General features: G+C 42.4%; 2 protein-coding genes across 10 annotated transcripts in view; one reads left to right on the top strand and one right to left on the bottom strand.

Moving 5' to 3' along the window:
* The window catches only part of DDX11 (DEAD/H-box helicase 11), a 72,190-nt gene extending 70,501 nt beyond the window's left edge, over positions 1-1,689 (top strand). For all 6 annotated transcript variants that reach the window (XM_042468073.1, XM_042468072.1, XM_042468071.1 and 3 more), the window contains 3 exons: positions 142-217; positions 926-1,080; positions 1,276-1,689. In XM_042468073.1, the coding sequence (XP_042324007.1) occupies positions 142-217; positions 926-1,080; positions 1,276-1,320 (276 nt within the window). In that variant the 3' untranslated portion in view covers positions 1,321-1,689. The remainder of the gene's footprint in view (positions 1-141; positions 218-925; positions 1,081-1,275) is intronic.
* Positions 1,690-1,774: 85 nt separating this feature from the next.
* Positions 1,775-14,930, bottom strand: part of WASHC1 (WASH complex subunit 1) — a 64,682-nt gene continuing 51,526 nt past the window's right edge. For all 4 annotated transcript variants that reach the window (XM_042468075.1, XM_042468076.1, XM_042468077.1 and 1 more), the window contains 7 exons: positions 11,997-12,133; positions 9,508-9,640; positions 7,963-8,167; positions 6,373-6,534; positions 5,174-5,332; positions 4,386-4,454; positions 1,775-3,873 (listed from right to left, as the gene is read on the bottom strand). In XM_042468075.1, the coding sequence (XP_042324009.1) occupies positions 3,722-3,873; positions 4,386-4,454; positions 5,174-5,332; positions 6,373-6,534; positions 7,963-8,167; positions 9,508-9,640; positions 11,997-12,133 (1,017 nt within the window). In that variant the 3' untranslated portion in view covers positions 1,775-3,721. The remainder of the gene's footprint in view (positions 3,874-4,385; positions 4,455-5,173; positions 5,333-6,372; positions 6,535-7,962; positions 8,168-9,507; positions 9,641-11,996; positions 12,134-14,930) is intronic.

Raw genomic sequence — 14,930 nt, 5'->3', positions numbered from 1 at the left:
TCAGGATTGGTTAGTTCATTGTTTTGCTTATATACACTCTGGTTATATGTTTATATATTAGAGGGTGGAACGAGGTAGTTAGAAATGAAGGTTGGAACTCAGCTTGCTCATTCATCATTTGCTGTCATTTCCCTTTTCCAGCCCAAAACAGCTGGCCAAGCACCAGGCAGAACACTCATTGACAACCTGTGCATGAAAGCAGTCAACCAGTCAATAGGTAAGGCTTCTGGCAGCAGAGGGTCTTGGCAGTTCCTGTGGAACCAGTCGCTGCAAGGCATAGGCAGTGTTAGAAGTTTCTGTGATGTTTGTGGCCTGGAATTCAAAGAGGCAAGTGGGGAGGGCACCACAGAGCAGTAACATGTCACTGGTTTTCAGTACTCTCCAGGCTGGTAAATGGGCACTTGTGTAGCTGTTCCTCCACCCCAGGCAACAGGTCAAAGGAGCTTTTGTAAGGTGGAAGAAAGACTTGGTGGTTATGTGTGGAAGCAGCAGCACTATTTTATTGTGGCCCAATGGAGATTATTGGATTAGACTGGAGTAGACAACTGTAAACCTCCAGGGCTTTTGGACTACATTTCCCCTCACTATTGACTGTGCTTATGGGAGCAAGAGTTGCTCCTCGTTGGGCTAGATAGACTCATTTGATATAAAGCAGCTTCCTCTCTTAAACAATGAACATAAGACTACTTTTCAAGCTCATCAGTTTGAGAAACAAAAATATCAGCTACCTTACTTTGTTGCAGGACAGAGTATTGGGTGGCTATACTGAACCTGTGGCATGAGCCATTCTTGTCTTGCCATTCTATAAATTTTATAGGTCACATTTATGTGCACACAGATCCCATTCTCAGGATTACTGTTGCCAGGCAAGGCTGGGTGACCAATGTTGAGTGATCTCTCTTATGGATATGTCCCTCTTTTACAGGAAGAGCCATTCGACATCAAAATGACTTTGCTAGCATTGTGCTCTTAGACCACAGGTATACACGCCCAGCTATTTTCAACAAGCTGCCTCAGTGGATTAAAAGCAGAACCCAAGTCAAGGCTGGTTTTGGACCAGCATTTGCAGCACTAAGAAAGGTGAGTCCTAGACCAGATTTTGCTAGGCCACAGGTGCGCTTTAGCACATTATATGGAATGAAAGAAACCTAAAAAAATTAGAATAAAGAAATACTATGGCTAGGCTCATGTGAACATTTTTCTGCATTGTGTCCCATATTAACTTTTGACTTTCTGTCTTCTCTGGTTCCTGATAGCTTCTTTTTTGTCTTACAGTTCCACTGGGAGAAGAGCTCAACTGTTAAAGCTGTATCTTCTTGATTCTAATAGATGTGGCTTGAGGCTATCATATTGTTTGTATGAAGTGCTGTCTTCATATTTGAATGTATTGAGTTTTCTTTTATTGTTTATTGTTAATGTGTAGATATTTTTCCACTGTAATAATTACAAGTATTTTTAAATCTGCTGTTCAGGGAGATTTCTTCCATTCACACCCAACAGAGTCTTTCTGTTCCACAACATAAATTTGAAGTTAGAGCAGAAATGGGGAGGATGTGGCCTTCCAGAGATTGTTGGCTCTAGCATAGAGAATTACAGCTCAACAACATCTACAGCAGGTGTGGGAATCATTCAGCCCTACAGATATTGTTGAACTGGAAGTCCCAGTAACCCTGTGTAGCATAGTAAATGGCAAGGCAAGCTGGGAGTTGCAGTCCAACAATACCTGGAGGCAGCACCTCTGCAGATGGTACTAGCTCTTTTGCTTTTTTTTTTAACCAGTGATGGCTTTCTTCCTCTTTTTCAGTCCTAAATTATCTTGCTTGAAAGGCCAAGGGAGTCATTACCTTCATGATTTCCACAAGGCTTTTAGTTTTCCCCCTCCCCGAATTGTAAAGGCTGCCACATTACCTACCTTCCTTCTTTCAAATATCCTTTTAAGCAAGAGAAATCAAATGTGGCCAGCTAGAATGTTCAAGAAAAAAAACAACACATTTCATAGTGTGTCAAAAGGACACTGACTGATGGTCACTTCAACTTTTGAACCACTAAGCTGGGCTGCTGAGTTTTAATTTAATGAATCCCTTTACTTAGCTTAGCTTCAGCCTGCTTATCTGAACCTTAAACAAAGGCTCCTGCTGACAGGAGAGCAAGCCAGGTCTGTGGCTGTATTCCATCAGACTCGCTTCATGCCAGGGTGAAGGTAAGGAAACATGGTCCATGAAGCATTCTTTTACTTTTCCAGCCTCAAAAAAGTTTGTGACCATAACTTTGTGTAAGAACTAAAAAAAAAAAAGGAAGGATGTGCTAAACACCTGTTCCCCACTCTTTATCCATAAGCAAAGACAGCATACTTTAAAGGATCTTCCAGGAGGGATCAGGCAAACATGAATGTATCTTTCTAATACACATTTCTGAATAGCTGTGTGCACATGAGTAGGATTTCTAGCCCTGAGATGTACCTAAAGCTGTATTTGACATTGTGTGTTTGCAGAGCAAGTATGTGATGCTGCCTTAATTAAGCAGCCAGGAGTTCTTACAGCTAATGCTCCAAGGCAAAACTATCTTCTACACCTGTACAGCAGCTGACTGAGAGGGTTGTAGGGAGGTAGTGTTCTTTCATATGACAAATTTTATATAAATTATTGTCCTTGTTGTGTGCCTTGAAGTCATTCCCAACTTATGACTCTAAGGTGAACCTATCATGGGGTTTTCTTGGCAAGTTTCTTCAGCAGAGGTTTGCATGGCTGACCCTGGATTTGAATCCTGGTCTTCAAGATTTAAGTCACTACACCACAATGGCTTGCAAATGGACCTTATATGTACTTAACTAGCCTTTAGTATGCTATTATAATATTGAACTAAAACTTGCTGAACAGACCATGATGCTGACAGCTGCATTTAGTGCTGAATTGTGGTGGCTACTCACAATGTCATTTTTTAAAAAAATAAAGGGGGGGGGCTCCCTTTTATACAACATAGTAGCTACATTGATTTCTGCAGACATCACGTTAAGTCAACTCCTGCTTTCCCTTGGTGGAGCTAAAGCTAGCTGAAATGGGTGGTTCCTGAGAAAATAGCCTGCACTTAGGCATCATTTCCCTCATTAAGAGCATTTGAGGTGGTTCTTTAACATTTGACAGGTACTTTTAATCAATGAGCCATTTGCATGTAAGAGGCAAGCAGTCTTTCTTGCTGAGCTAGTTGTACACAGAAAAGGAAAAAAGAATGGAGTTGAGAGAGATAAAACAAACGTCTGCTCAGGTCCTTCCCTCCCAGTTCACCAACTTAGCAAAACAGCCCAAGGATGAGTCCTGCTGCAGGAGGCAGAGGCTGCTGCTTCTGGACCAGAGCTGCCTTGATGATTTGTGAGTATCACATCATACTTGACTGGAGGCTTTTCACCCAGGGAAAGAACTCATTGTTGGCAAGCACAAGCTGCCCAGCAGCAGATCTGGCAGAATATACAAGAAGGAGATAATTGACACTGGAAGGCTGGTAAGTGGCAAGGGAGGCAAACTAAGTAGTAATAATGTCCACCGATGAGTATATATTGCAGGAGTTGGAAAAAAGCCAAAATGGGGAAGGGAAGAGACAGAATGATAGGGCTTCTCTGATACCAAGCTCCCCTGGAGGTTCCCTCTTTCTGATGTTTTTATTCAGTCCAGTAGCTGCCACAGATTGGCAACACTGAAACAATTCCCTGCCAGAGGAATGCAACCATCTAGGATTCCCAGTCATCTTCATCCTCTTCGCCAGCTGGTTGCTGTGGGGGAGGCAGAGGTGGAATCGTGTCTGATATGCGACCAAAGGCACCAGCTGGCACGTTGGGAGCATTGTTGTCTCCTCCAGCTGCAGGCCCTTTGCCAGAGATGCCTGTGGAAGAGGAGAAGAAAGCACATTATGTTACTGTGAAGCAAGAACCCCCCCCCCCAAGAGATTTGTAATTTGTCATGCCTGAATGGTGTCCAAGAGCAGGCATGGATCAAGAGTTGCATTTTACTAGCCCTGGCAAGCAAAACCAAGGAAAGCATTTGTTTGCCAAGGCGATCAGCATTTTGCACCAATGGAGAGAACAAATGCAGCGAAGTGTGCATTTACTTCCAAAACTATGGTTATAAAAATCCAAAGAAAATGGGAGGTGTAATAGATTTCAGAGAAACTGCAGAGGAACTATGTTGTGCCTAAACTCTTAAAAACTTCCACTGCTTGGAACTTCTAGACCCACTAGAGCAACATAATCACAAAGCAAATAAGATCAACACTTTCCCTGTTCTGTTATCCAAAATTCTCCCATTGTTACAATGAGTTCCACAGTAAGTCACAACGCTGAAGCTGGAGCTTTGCCAGATCCTTGCAGAGAAATAACTTGCCACGTGGCAATTTACCTTTGCGTCGGAGGACCAGTTTGTTGAAGAGATCTGACATCAGGTCCCCACCCTGCCCTGTAGCACCCACTGGAAAAAAGACAAAACCACAAACATAATCAGAAAATGAAGACAGCAAATGCACAGAATGTTAGAGATGCTTGATATGTAGTACCACACCAGTTTCATATAAAACAGAGATGAAAACACACTATATTTTCTTTTCCTTCCTTATAAAATGACAGGTATAGGCCAAGATTTCTCAATGGATTTCTGGTCTAACAACGCAGATGGTCCTTCGGTGCTTAAAGAGTTGCTTGCCCCACTTGATCCCAAATTAGCAAAAGGGGAAAATATAGCAATCTTGCATAAACTAGGAGTGAACTGGGTTATATTTCAGCATTGTTAGTGCAAGAGCAGCAGTGCTTCTCAACAGAAAGTGATAGTGTAACATTGACCCAATATAGCTGCATGTAAGAATCCAGTGCTGAATTGCCGGGTTTGATCTTAACCTCTAGAAGCTGTGTATGGCAAGGGAGGTGTACTGGACCCATGCATCCCCCCTCTGGGCTTCATGGACATCCATGGTTGGACATAACCCTGATATGGGGAGAAGAGGGCCAAGAAAGAATCAAAGTGTTTTTTCAGGAGGCAGCTTGTTTTAGCAGTTATCATGTTTTCCAATCTGTAAGTGTTCCTCAAAGTAACTTTCCTACCAGAAGCAGAGATATTCTGAGGTAAAGGCAATAATGCAGAGACTAAAAACACATGACCCTCTAGGTACAGGGAGTGGGCAGAACAGGGAGTACCTTGCTCTTGTTCCTTTTGCTTTTTCTTTTCCATCTTCCGCTCCTTGACACTACGGAGCTTGGCCTTCCCGATGCCACCAGCCTGCCGGATAGACTCTAGCAGAGTGGCCCGGCCACTTGATGGGTTCACAACTTCTTTTGGTGCCCCCTGAAGAGCAGCTGCAGAGAGAAAGACAGAGAAATGGGGTCTTCGAAGAATTTTGTAATGTTTGCTGCTATTGTTGCTGTGTGCCTCTGAGTTCTTTCCGACTAATGGTGATGCTATGATGAACCTATTATGGCGTTTTCTTAGCAAGATTTGTTCAGAGGAGGCTTTGTCTTGCCTTCTTAATGTTTATCCACCAGAAATCCTATGCCTATCTTACTTCTGAGACCAAGTACAATAATGTTTCCTAAGAAGTCTGGTGAGTCTCATCTTTCAGCTAGAGAGTCACAGCTATCCACTTCTTACTGGGTTGTGATAAGGATTGCAACAGAGGTGAAAAACATGCTGCTCTTCCAATGTTATGGAGTTCAGCTATCAACTACTGTAGCATACCTCAAGTAATATTAAGAGATACTGGGAGTCATAGTTAAACATCTGCAGAGCCACACATCCCTGGATTACAACTGGATTATACCCAGGGAGCACTGTGAACACTTGAAAGCACTGTAGAAATATTCACCATGATTCTTGATGAGATACTTATCTCCTAACTACTTTAGTTACATAGCTACATAATGTCTTCCAACCCAACCCCCCACCCCAAAATTCCCCAGGCAGAAGCCACTGCAAGTGAAAATTTTGCTCTCCTATTGATTGAGCCACAGCTGCGTGACATTTCCACCCCTTCCCATGAGTGATCTCCAGTGTGACATTCAGAAGCAGGATCTCTTGTTATAATTCCTCCTTGCAGGAGCAATCACTAGCAGAAAATGAAAACATGAGTGAGCTGCATCCCAATTAACAGGAGAACAGACCTATTGCTTGCAACGACTGCTGTCCAGTAAATGAAGAATGTGGGCCTTTTACAATCACTGTTTCTTGTGTGACTGAATATGTAGGGATTGTGAATATGGTCCAGTCAAAAATACATAATTCTAGGTTGTGCATTTGTAACTACAATTGTGAATTCCAGCCATGATTCCTAAATCCCCACCCTTCCCCCCAACACAAAGCTGCTTTCTGTGTTTTTCTCAGCTGCAACCTTCTAGCTTACCTGATGGCCCTGCAGCGCTTCTCTCTTCAGGCTCTTGAGACTCAGCCAAGGGTGGGGCCTGAGGCGGCGGCGGAGGGGGTGGTGGAGCATCAACGGGCATTTCAGGTGGTGGTGGGGGAGGAGGTGGAGGAGGTGGTGGGGGAGGCGCTCCTTCATGAAGATCTGAAACACCAATAATAATACAGTAATAATATTTTTGTACCCCACTTTTTCACAAAATTGGGATTCAAAGCAGATTACAGTCTAAAAACATAATACAATTAAAAAGGAACAAAAATGACAGTTAAAAAGGATTTAAACTACAGTTGGCCCTCCACATTTGTGGCTTTGACTTTTGTGGATTGATTATATTTACAGTTTTGATTAATATGTTCTCTCTAGGAATATCTAGGTCCTCCAATGCAACTCTGCTAGAAGTTGACCATAAAGCTGTGCTGGGGAACCCTAGGAATTCCAAGAGAAAATACTTCTCTAGGCATCCGTAGGTCATCCAGCATGATCAACTTCTGGCAAAGTTGCACTGGAGGACCTGGAGATTCCTAGAGAGGTGTTCCCTTAGGTAAAAGAACAGTGGGTTTTTTATTTGTGATTTTCCCACATTCACAGGGGTCCTTTACCCCTAACCCAGCAAATGTGGAGGGACCACTGTACTACAAAATTAAAACACATCATTTATTTAAAAACAATACAATTTAAAAAGATAAAAGCTCTTAAAAACCATACACTTTAAAATAACACAACACTGCTAGGACGTTCTTTAAAAACTTTGTTTTAAATACCTATCTGAACAGGAAGGTCTTACCCTGCCATAAGGAGGATAAAAAGAGATGGCCATTTTGGTCTCCAAGAGAGTATTAATACTCACAGGTTTAAAATGGGAAAACACTGGCCTTTTCTACCTCTAGTCATTCATCAAGATGCTCTGTTTTGCAAGTTTCAGACCAGTAATACTACAATGAAGCATTGGCCCCTTAGCATTTTTAGAATAATATAACAACACAGGTTATGCAAAAATAATGCAATACAACTAACTGGCAGAAGGAAAGAGCCCTCCTTACAGTAACACGAGGTCACAGCTCATTTATCAGCTGCCAACCAGATACGTGCCAGTGCCACCCTAAACCTCTTAAGGAACAAGAGAGCCCCCAGTCATCTCTGAAACCACTATTTCCAGGTCTTCACAAGAACTCTAAAAGATAATGAAAGATGACCTGGGTCTAATTCAACTGGCAGCACAGATTAGAGAAATCACTTCCTACTTAAAATGGATTAGAAGTCTGCAAACTTGGCAGTTCCATTTATTCACTTGTCTCCAGATGACATACAAATAAGCTAGAAAGCAGAAGACCTAATAGAGACTTTTTTTTTTGACATGCTGAGTGCAGCTAAAAAAAATGGGCTTGCCTTGGTTTGTTCTTCCAACTTCATCCAAACTCACATTGATGTTAGCATATTTTTGCATTCCTTTAACAGGGATTGCAGAAGCATCCAGATTTGGGGGACGAGCCACTCAGGACCCCCCCTTGCCCACATTCCCCAGTTTATATTAATTTGCATCATCGCTGCAGAGAGAACCAGAGCAAGAAATACCTTGCCGGAAGGACTCAGTAGACTCAGTGTTGAAGGTCGGCAAATCTGGTATAGCAGTGCCAGGAGCAGAAGGGGCGATGCCAGGCCCTAGGTCAGCACTGTACATGAGATCAGCAGCAATGCCAGGCAGGTCAGGCAGATAGGATGGCACATCGATCTCAGGCACCTGCCCTAGATCTGGCACATAGAAGTAATTTTCAGCCATCTGAAAAATCACAAAAACAGAAATCACCACTGCAGACACACAGTTGCTGCCTGGATAGACATACAGCCTAAGGTGAGCTAAGCCCAGAATATTCTTCCCCCAGCTGGGCACAACATGGAAAAGGGCATGGAGATAGTGAAACTAGACTTCCTCTATTCTCTAGACCTAGAGCTAGGAAAAGCCGCGTTGGGGTTCCCAGAATATCCTACTCAGCAATGGGTAATCATCCAAATGCTAGTGCTGGCATGGCAAATAAGGAACTGGGGAGAGTAAATCTGCACACTCAAACATGAATGCTTAAGGTTGGAGTGTAGAGTTCTGCTCAGCTCCAGGATGTTCTATATGTGAATTAGAGAGGAAATGAACAAACAGTAACTTTACCAAGCCCTTTCAAAACTTGCAGAGATGCACCATGGCTGCTATAAACTGTTTTAATACACACACATACCGAAGTATGCACACACAGAAGCTGGCAGCCCTCACTGTATTCTTAACAAGATCTTCTTGCTTGAAACGAAACGGTTGCTGTTAAGGCATACAACATACTCTACAGAAAAAGATAGGAAGGAATGGATCTCTTCACAAGTATGAACTGCACCAACTGGGCATGATGTTATTAATTTTATTAACTCCAAGGTTTTGCAATTAGACCCCTATTAAATTTTTTCTTCTGGTGAGCTTTTATCTATTGACCAAACCTGATTGTTATTATGCTTTGACTGGTGGTTCCTAGAACTCCTATCTAGACAAAGTTCTGTTCAATTGGTAGAAAAACCCCTGTCTTTTCTTCTGACCCTCTGCAATACATCCTGGGCTGCTGTCTGCTTTGTATTATCTTTTAAACTCACCTATACCAACCGTTTTGTTTCAACAATTTTGTTTAAACCTTTCATTTACCCTTATTTTTACAGTCAGTACTTGATCACCTTAGGCTACATTCCAGAGAAAGGAACTGACAAAACCACCTCTTGAAGTATTCTTTGCCTAAGAAAATCTTATGAAAATCATGGGGTTGCCATAAATCAACAGGCAAATTGAAGACATGCACATCAAAAAAAGTTGCTGATATACATGAAAAGGGTGGTCTGAATGCAAGTTTAGCTGAATAAACAAACCATACAATGTGGGCTAAAGCTGGAACAATGGAAACCTCAACATTGGCCCTTGTGTCTGGAGCATGGAAAAGTTATTTTTTGGGCTACAACTTCCAGAGCCCCCCAGTCAGCATGGCTGACAATTCTGGGATTTGTAGCTCAAAAGATAGCCTTTCTCCACATCTGTTTGGGACCTAAGAAGATAGGTGACATGGACACCTCTCTCCTTTCACCTAAATGCCTCACCTGCTGATCTAGCTGTCCCCTCTTAGTGATAGAGAGTGGGGCATCAAAGAGCTTCTCCGTTTCAGTCACCAGAGCAACATGGGTCTTGGTTACAGCTCCAGCCAGAGGATCAAGGAAAACATACTTCTTATATCTGCAAGTAGAACAGGGTGGATGGGGAGAAAAAAAGCCTCATTAATCTGCCTCTGAATACATGTAAGAAGGAACATGGAAAGTTAATTTATTTGAAAAGAATTGGTTCAACTCCTTGTTATAGTGTTTCAAAATTGTTTATTGTTGCTTATTCTGATGATTTAAAAAATCCCAGTTTCTTGCTTGTTGCTTTCCATTACTTTAAAAAAATCCCACACCTTAAGCTTGACAAACAGTTGGCATAAAGCATGAAAAAAATCTCTGTAAAATGTCTCTCAAATGCTTTTAAAAAGTAAAGCTCTTAAAAAAGAAACAATAACTCTTAAATAACCCTTAGATTGTACGCCCCAGGAAGGTCTGTATCTTTAACTTAACTGATGATGTACAGAGTTATGTAAATCTACAGTGCTTTATAAATAATAAAAGTAATAATCATAAATATCATTCATTACACCAAGGGTGGACAACTCTGGAAGGATCAGGGGGCAGGGCACATTACCCCCTAAGAGATGGTGAAGGGCTGCACCTGCTTCCTGAAAAACAAATGTCCCCCAGGGGACAGTTTGGAGCATTTCAGGGCAAAAACATTTATCTTGGAAATTTTTACAAAATTGTTTTTAGGGAGGACACAGAGGGCCTCCAAACATAGTTGAAATGGTCTTCATATCCCCATAGAATGCCTTTGGGGACATAACAGAGAGAGAGAGAGAGAGAGAGAGAGATAGTTTGGATCTTGGTGGGTGGCACAAAAATAACCCTGGGGATCTGCATGTTGCCCATTGGCTGCACTTGACTGATCTCAGGATTACAACAAAATAATACAATTCTTACTTGTTACATTATTTATGAAATTTGACTTTGATTTATTCATTATAGGTAATAATAACACTTGTTGCTCATTGCTAGCGAGGTCCAAAGTCTGGGAAATGTACTAATCTAACAATGATTTTCAAAATCTTATAGGCAGCATGGTCACTGGCTGGGGGGGGGGGTGTTTATGGGAGCTGAAGTCCAACAAAGCAATGTTTTCAAGATGTTGACAGGGCTGCAGATAAACATGGTCAGGAAAAGGGGGAAAGAGGTCTGATCTACATTTCATCATCTTTGCAGACTCAACATATAGTCAAAATGCTGTCAGAACCCTCAACCACATAAATTTTTCCTCTTCTCCAGCCCCCAGGCATTGTCAACACACCAGATTGGTAGATTAAGAGCTGGTCAGGGGCTCTCACCCTATTCACTGCATGGTACTCCAAAACAGGATTTGAGACAAAAGAAAAGAAAGACAGGATTTGGGATTATTTTAGAATGTCACTTCTCATACTGGATATTTTATTTCTGTAAATAATTACCATGCCACCACCTTTGGAAGACTTTGTCTCAAAGGGCAGCATAAAAATGAGTAAAAAACATGATGATACAGAGTCAGCAATGACCCAAAGTCAAAAGAAAAATATTTGAATTTTATCTATCTGGCTGTACAGACCACTCCTAAGGGGCAGCCTGCAGCCGCCTCTTTCTTCGCCAGATCAGGGCCATAGCAACCGCACACTGCAGCCCTGATCTGGCCTTTCCGCTACACAAAAGCGACTTTTGGAGGCTCCTTTCTGCACCATGGAAAAAGTGCCATAGCCGCCAGGGCTGTGCCTTTTCTGCACTCCTTTGGCGCTGTGTCATCTGGATGCAGTGCCAGAGGAGTGCCGTGACGCTGCTTGCAATGTGGTGGGGCGCACAGCGCCATGCTGGCATGGGGGCAGAGTCAGGGCATATGTTGTGTGGACATCATGCCCCACTCGGCCCCCAAGCCAGCCTTTGATGCCTGTCTATACAGCTCCTAAATCTTCTCTTACAGCATTTATTTTGGCCAAACTTTCTTGGTTAGATTACTATTTTCATTTTACTGATGAAAAACAAAGGTTTGGATCTTGCTGCCTGCACAGAGAGACTGGAGTTCAGAAAGTCTCTTTCACACTATACAATTATAACAGTTTTCACCTTTTTTTATTACAGCTTTTATACTTTCACATTCAGTGCAAATTGAATTCCTGCCTAAAGCATAGCTGGTAAACACAATATGCATGGGAAACTGATAAGGAAAAGAAAGAGTTTGGAGAAGGGGACATGGGAAAGAGAGAAGAATCCCTCACAGCAGGATTTAAGGTTCACTGCAAGGTTAGCAAGAGAAACTGGGAGTCTTCTGGCGTATCCACTCAGCACTTTCCCATTCAGAGACAGGGGTAATGGCAGTGGGATTTTTTCGCACACCAAGCCAGATGGTGTTACTTCAGAAATAAAAAACAAGTATCCCAAAACCATTTAAAACCAGCAGAGAGCAGCTATCTTCAAACAAGACTTACAGGTTCTCAGTTGTGTTAAAGAGCAGAAGGGAGCTGAGAGAGCTAATATTCCTGGGGAGGCTGCCAAGACCTTCTTCAGCATCGTCTTCCTGATGGACTTTTGTAGTGACACAGATTGGGAAATACTCTGGTTTCTCCTGCAAAACAAAAGCAATGCAGCAGTCAATGCTCCACCTGTATCAGCACTTGTGGCGAATGGGCTCCTTAATCATCTTCCAAGAAACAGAACACTCTCTACAGCAATCTTTAAACCTCAGTTGCACAGCACTGCTTGTCTCCATGTTAGCTGGGAAAGGCCAAGCGCACAGCAGAGCAGGAATGCCTGAAGACCATAGGGTCCCTTCCCCAACCTTCCCCTGGGTTGGATGGAGCCATCTTATTCCTTCTCTATGCAATCCAGGGCTGCCTTCTGGAAGGCCATTCCTCTAGCCCAAGAAAATGCCATGTGGGGGCCCCATTTGTTGGCTGAGTGACCTAGGATCTTGGGCAAAGGATACATTGGTCTACGTTGTAGCATCCTTCATTAACAGTCCTTGATTTCCCTCTTCCCTCCAGGGAAGCAGTGGTCAATCTGAGGCTCTCTAGCTTTTGCTGGACTTCCAGCTCCCATAAGCTCCAGCAAGCATAGCCAATGGTGAAGGATGAGGGTGCTTACAGTCCAACAACATATGAAGTGTCACCTGATGCCCATCCTTACGCTACAGCAATGGGCTACAAGTACTCACTTAGATGGAGACAGCAAGAGGCATGCTTCCTCTTAACATTTCACAGACAGAATTAGAAACATGCTAATAAAATCTACCAGATATGGTTTCTATGCCACCAGTGGCCATTGTGCAATGGACGTATTCACTTCATAATTGCTAGACAGAATTTCACAAATGTAATCTATTCTGCATGGTTCTTAATCCTGTTATATCCTGACTAGAAAGCTGTATTCTAAACAAAATCTCTATTCCAAATGCCGGATCGGAACGTTAGTACTTATCTGAGATATGTCTCTTTCAGCAGAGAAGGTCCGAACATCCTCACTGTTAGGATGTTCAGGCCCTTGTCTGCTTGGAAAAGAACAGACTGGGTTCAAAGAAAGTGGCAGCCAATTTCAGTAAAGTCCCCACCCCACCCACAAAAAATGTGGCTGGAATCTCTTTGGTGTCACACACTGGTTTCACACACATCTAAGTTCCTTTACACATGCAGTTGTACTTTTCTGGCCATTGCACAATGGACATGTTCATTTCATGGTTGTGTAAACAGAATTCCACAGGTGTAATAATTTCACATCCATCTAATATTATTCTGAGTCCCAACTAGAGCAGAGCCATTAACTCAATTGGATTTACCTGCGTGTCTACTCACAATCCAACAATTGATTCAATGGGATCTGCTCTAATTGGGACTAAGCAAAAGGAGTCTAACCATGCAGTTGCACATTCTTGGATGTTATGCCAAGGAAACTTGTAGTATTTTTGAAACTAACTGCAAAAGAAGTTGTAGCATAAGCTTTTGTAGACCTGGTCTACTTCCTCAAATGCATAGTTTCACATGACTCCACCCATTTGTGGAACTAGACTGAGTCTATGAAAGCTTATGCTACAACTTGTTTGCATAGTTAATCTCAAAGGTGCTACAAGATCCCTCAGAAATGAACTGTGTTTTAACCATATGCCACAGGAAAAGCAAATGAATGGACATTATATATTGCTATTGGGAAAAGGTTAAGTTACTTCAGAAATAAAAATAAAAATCTTCTCAATTACATGAACACCAATATTCATCTTCTGCCATTTAATTTTTAACCACCACCATGTACTGGCACCTTTGCTAGTATCCCTCACCTCTGTCCAGGAGTGACAGGTGGTTGCAGAAACCTGCCTTCCATAAATTTCAACTGGTAATGGAAGTGTGAGCACCTGCCAATCTGTGGAGTGGTTGCACAGAGATGCAGGTTTGGAGAGGCCAGCAACATATTATTATAATTCAAAGACATAGCCATATTAGTCTATATCAGTATGCAAAGAGACCCTGTAGCACCTTCGAGACTAAATGAAAGAAGTGTGTAGCATAAACTTTCATAGACTGGGTCTAATTGCCCTGATAAAGTAGAACCAGTCTATGAAAGCTTATGCTACAAACCATTTTTTCTCTTTCTCAGAGGTGCTCCCCCAGGTTGCTGTTGTTATTGTCTGCCTTCAAGTTGTTTCCGACTTATGGCAACCCTATCATGGATTTTCTTGGCAAGATCTGTTCAGAAGAGATTTGCCACTGCCTTCCCCTGAGGGTGAGAGCAGGTGACTTGCCCAAGGTCACCCAGTGGTTTTGCATGTTATTAAAAACTCATATTAATTGAGAAAATTACAATACTTCCAGTTCAGTACATCTTGGCTCTCCCTCTTAAAGCAGATACAATGGCCAAGCAGATACTCAAATGCAGAATGCTTGACCATTGTCAAGCTTGTATCTGCTTTAAGATGCAGAATGGCATTTGAGTGGGTGATGATGGCTGTCCAGGGGATTCCTAAGCTCTTTTAGACCCTAAAACTCCCATGATTCTCCAAGACAACTTGGCCACTCTTGGAGAATACTTGCAAGGTAAACAGTACTGGGTCAGATGAATTAATGATACAGTAAGATAAACCACATCCTGAGGCCTAGGGTACATTCTTACCATATGGATGTCTTGTGTTTTTGAGACTGAACCACATTGCTTGTTTTACCAAATTCCCATTGGTGGGCTCCATCTATAGTCACCAGCAGGAGACCGAGGAGAGCAGCAGGCAACAACCCTACTTTTGCTGCGTTAATAAGTTCTCCATATACTCTGCAGCTCGGTTCTCCATGAATTCCAAGAGTAGACTGAAATATTCATGCCACTTTTACTGTGACAGACTTGGATTCCATTAAACTGCAGGAAAGTTTTAACGCACTGAATTA

Source organism: Sceloporus undulatus, chromosome 5 (genome assembly GCF_019175285.1).
Source record: "Sceloporus undulatus isolate JIND9_A2432 ecotype Alabama chromosome 5, SceUnd_v1.1, whole genome shotgun sequence".
In the NCBI taxonomy this organism is placed as follows: Eukaryota; Metazoa; Chordata; class Lepidosauria; order Squamata; family Phrynosomatidae; genus Sceloporus; species Sceloporus undulatus.
This window is presented reverse-complemented; position numbering and strand designations above follow the sequence as displayed.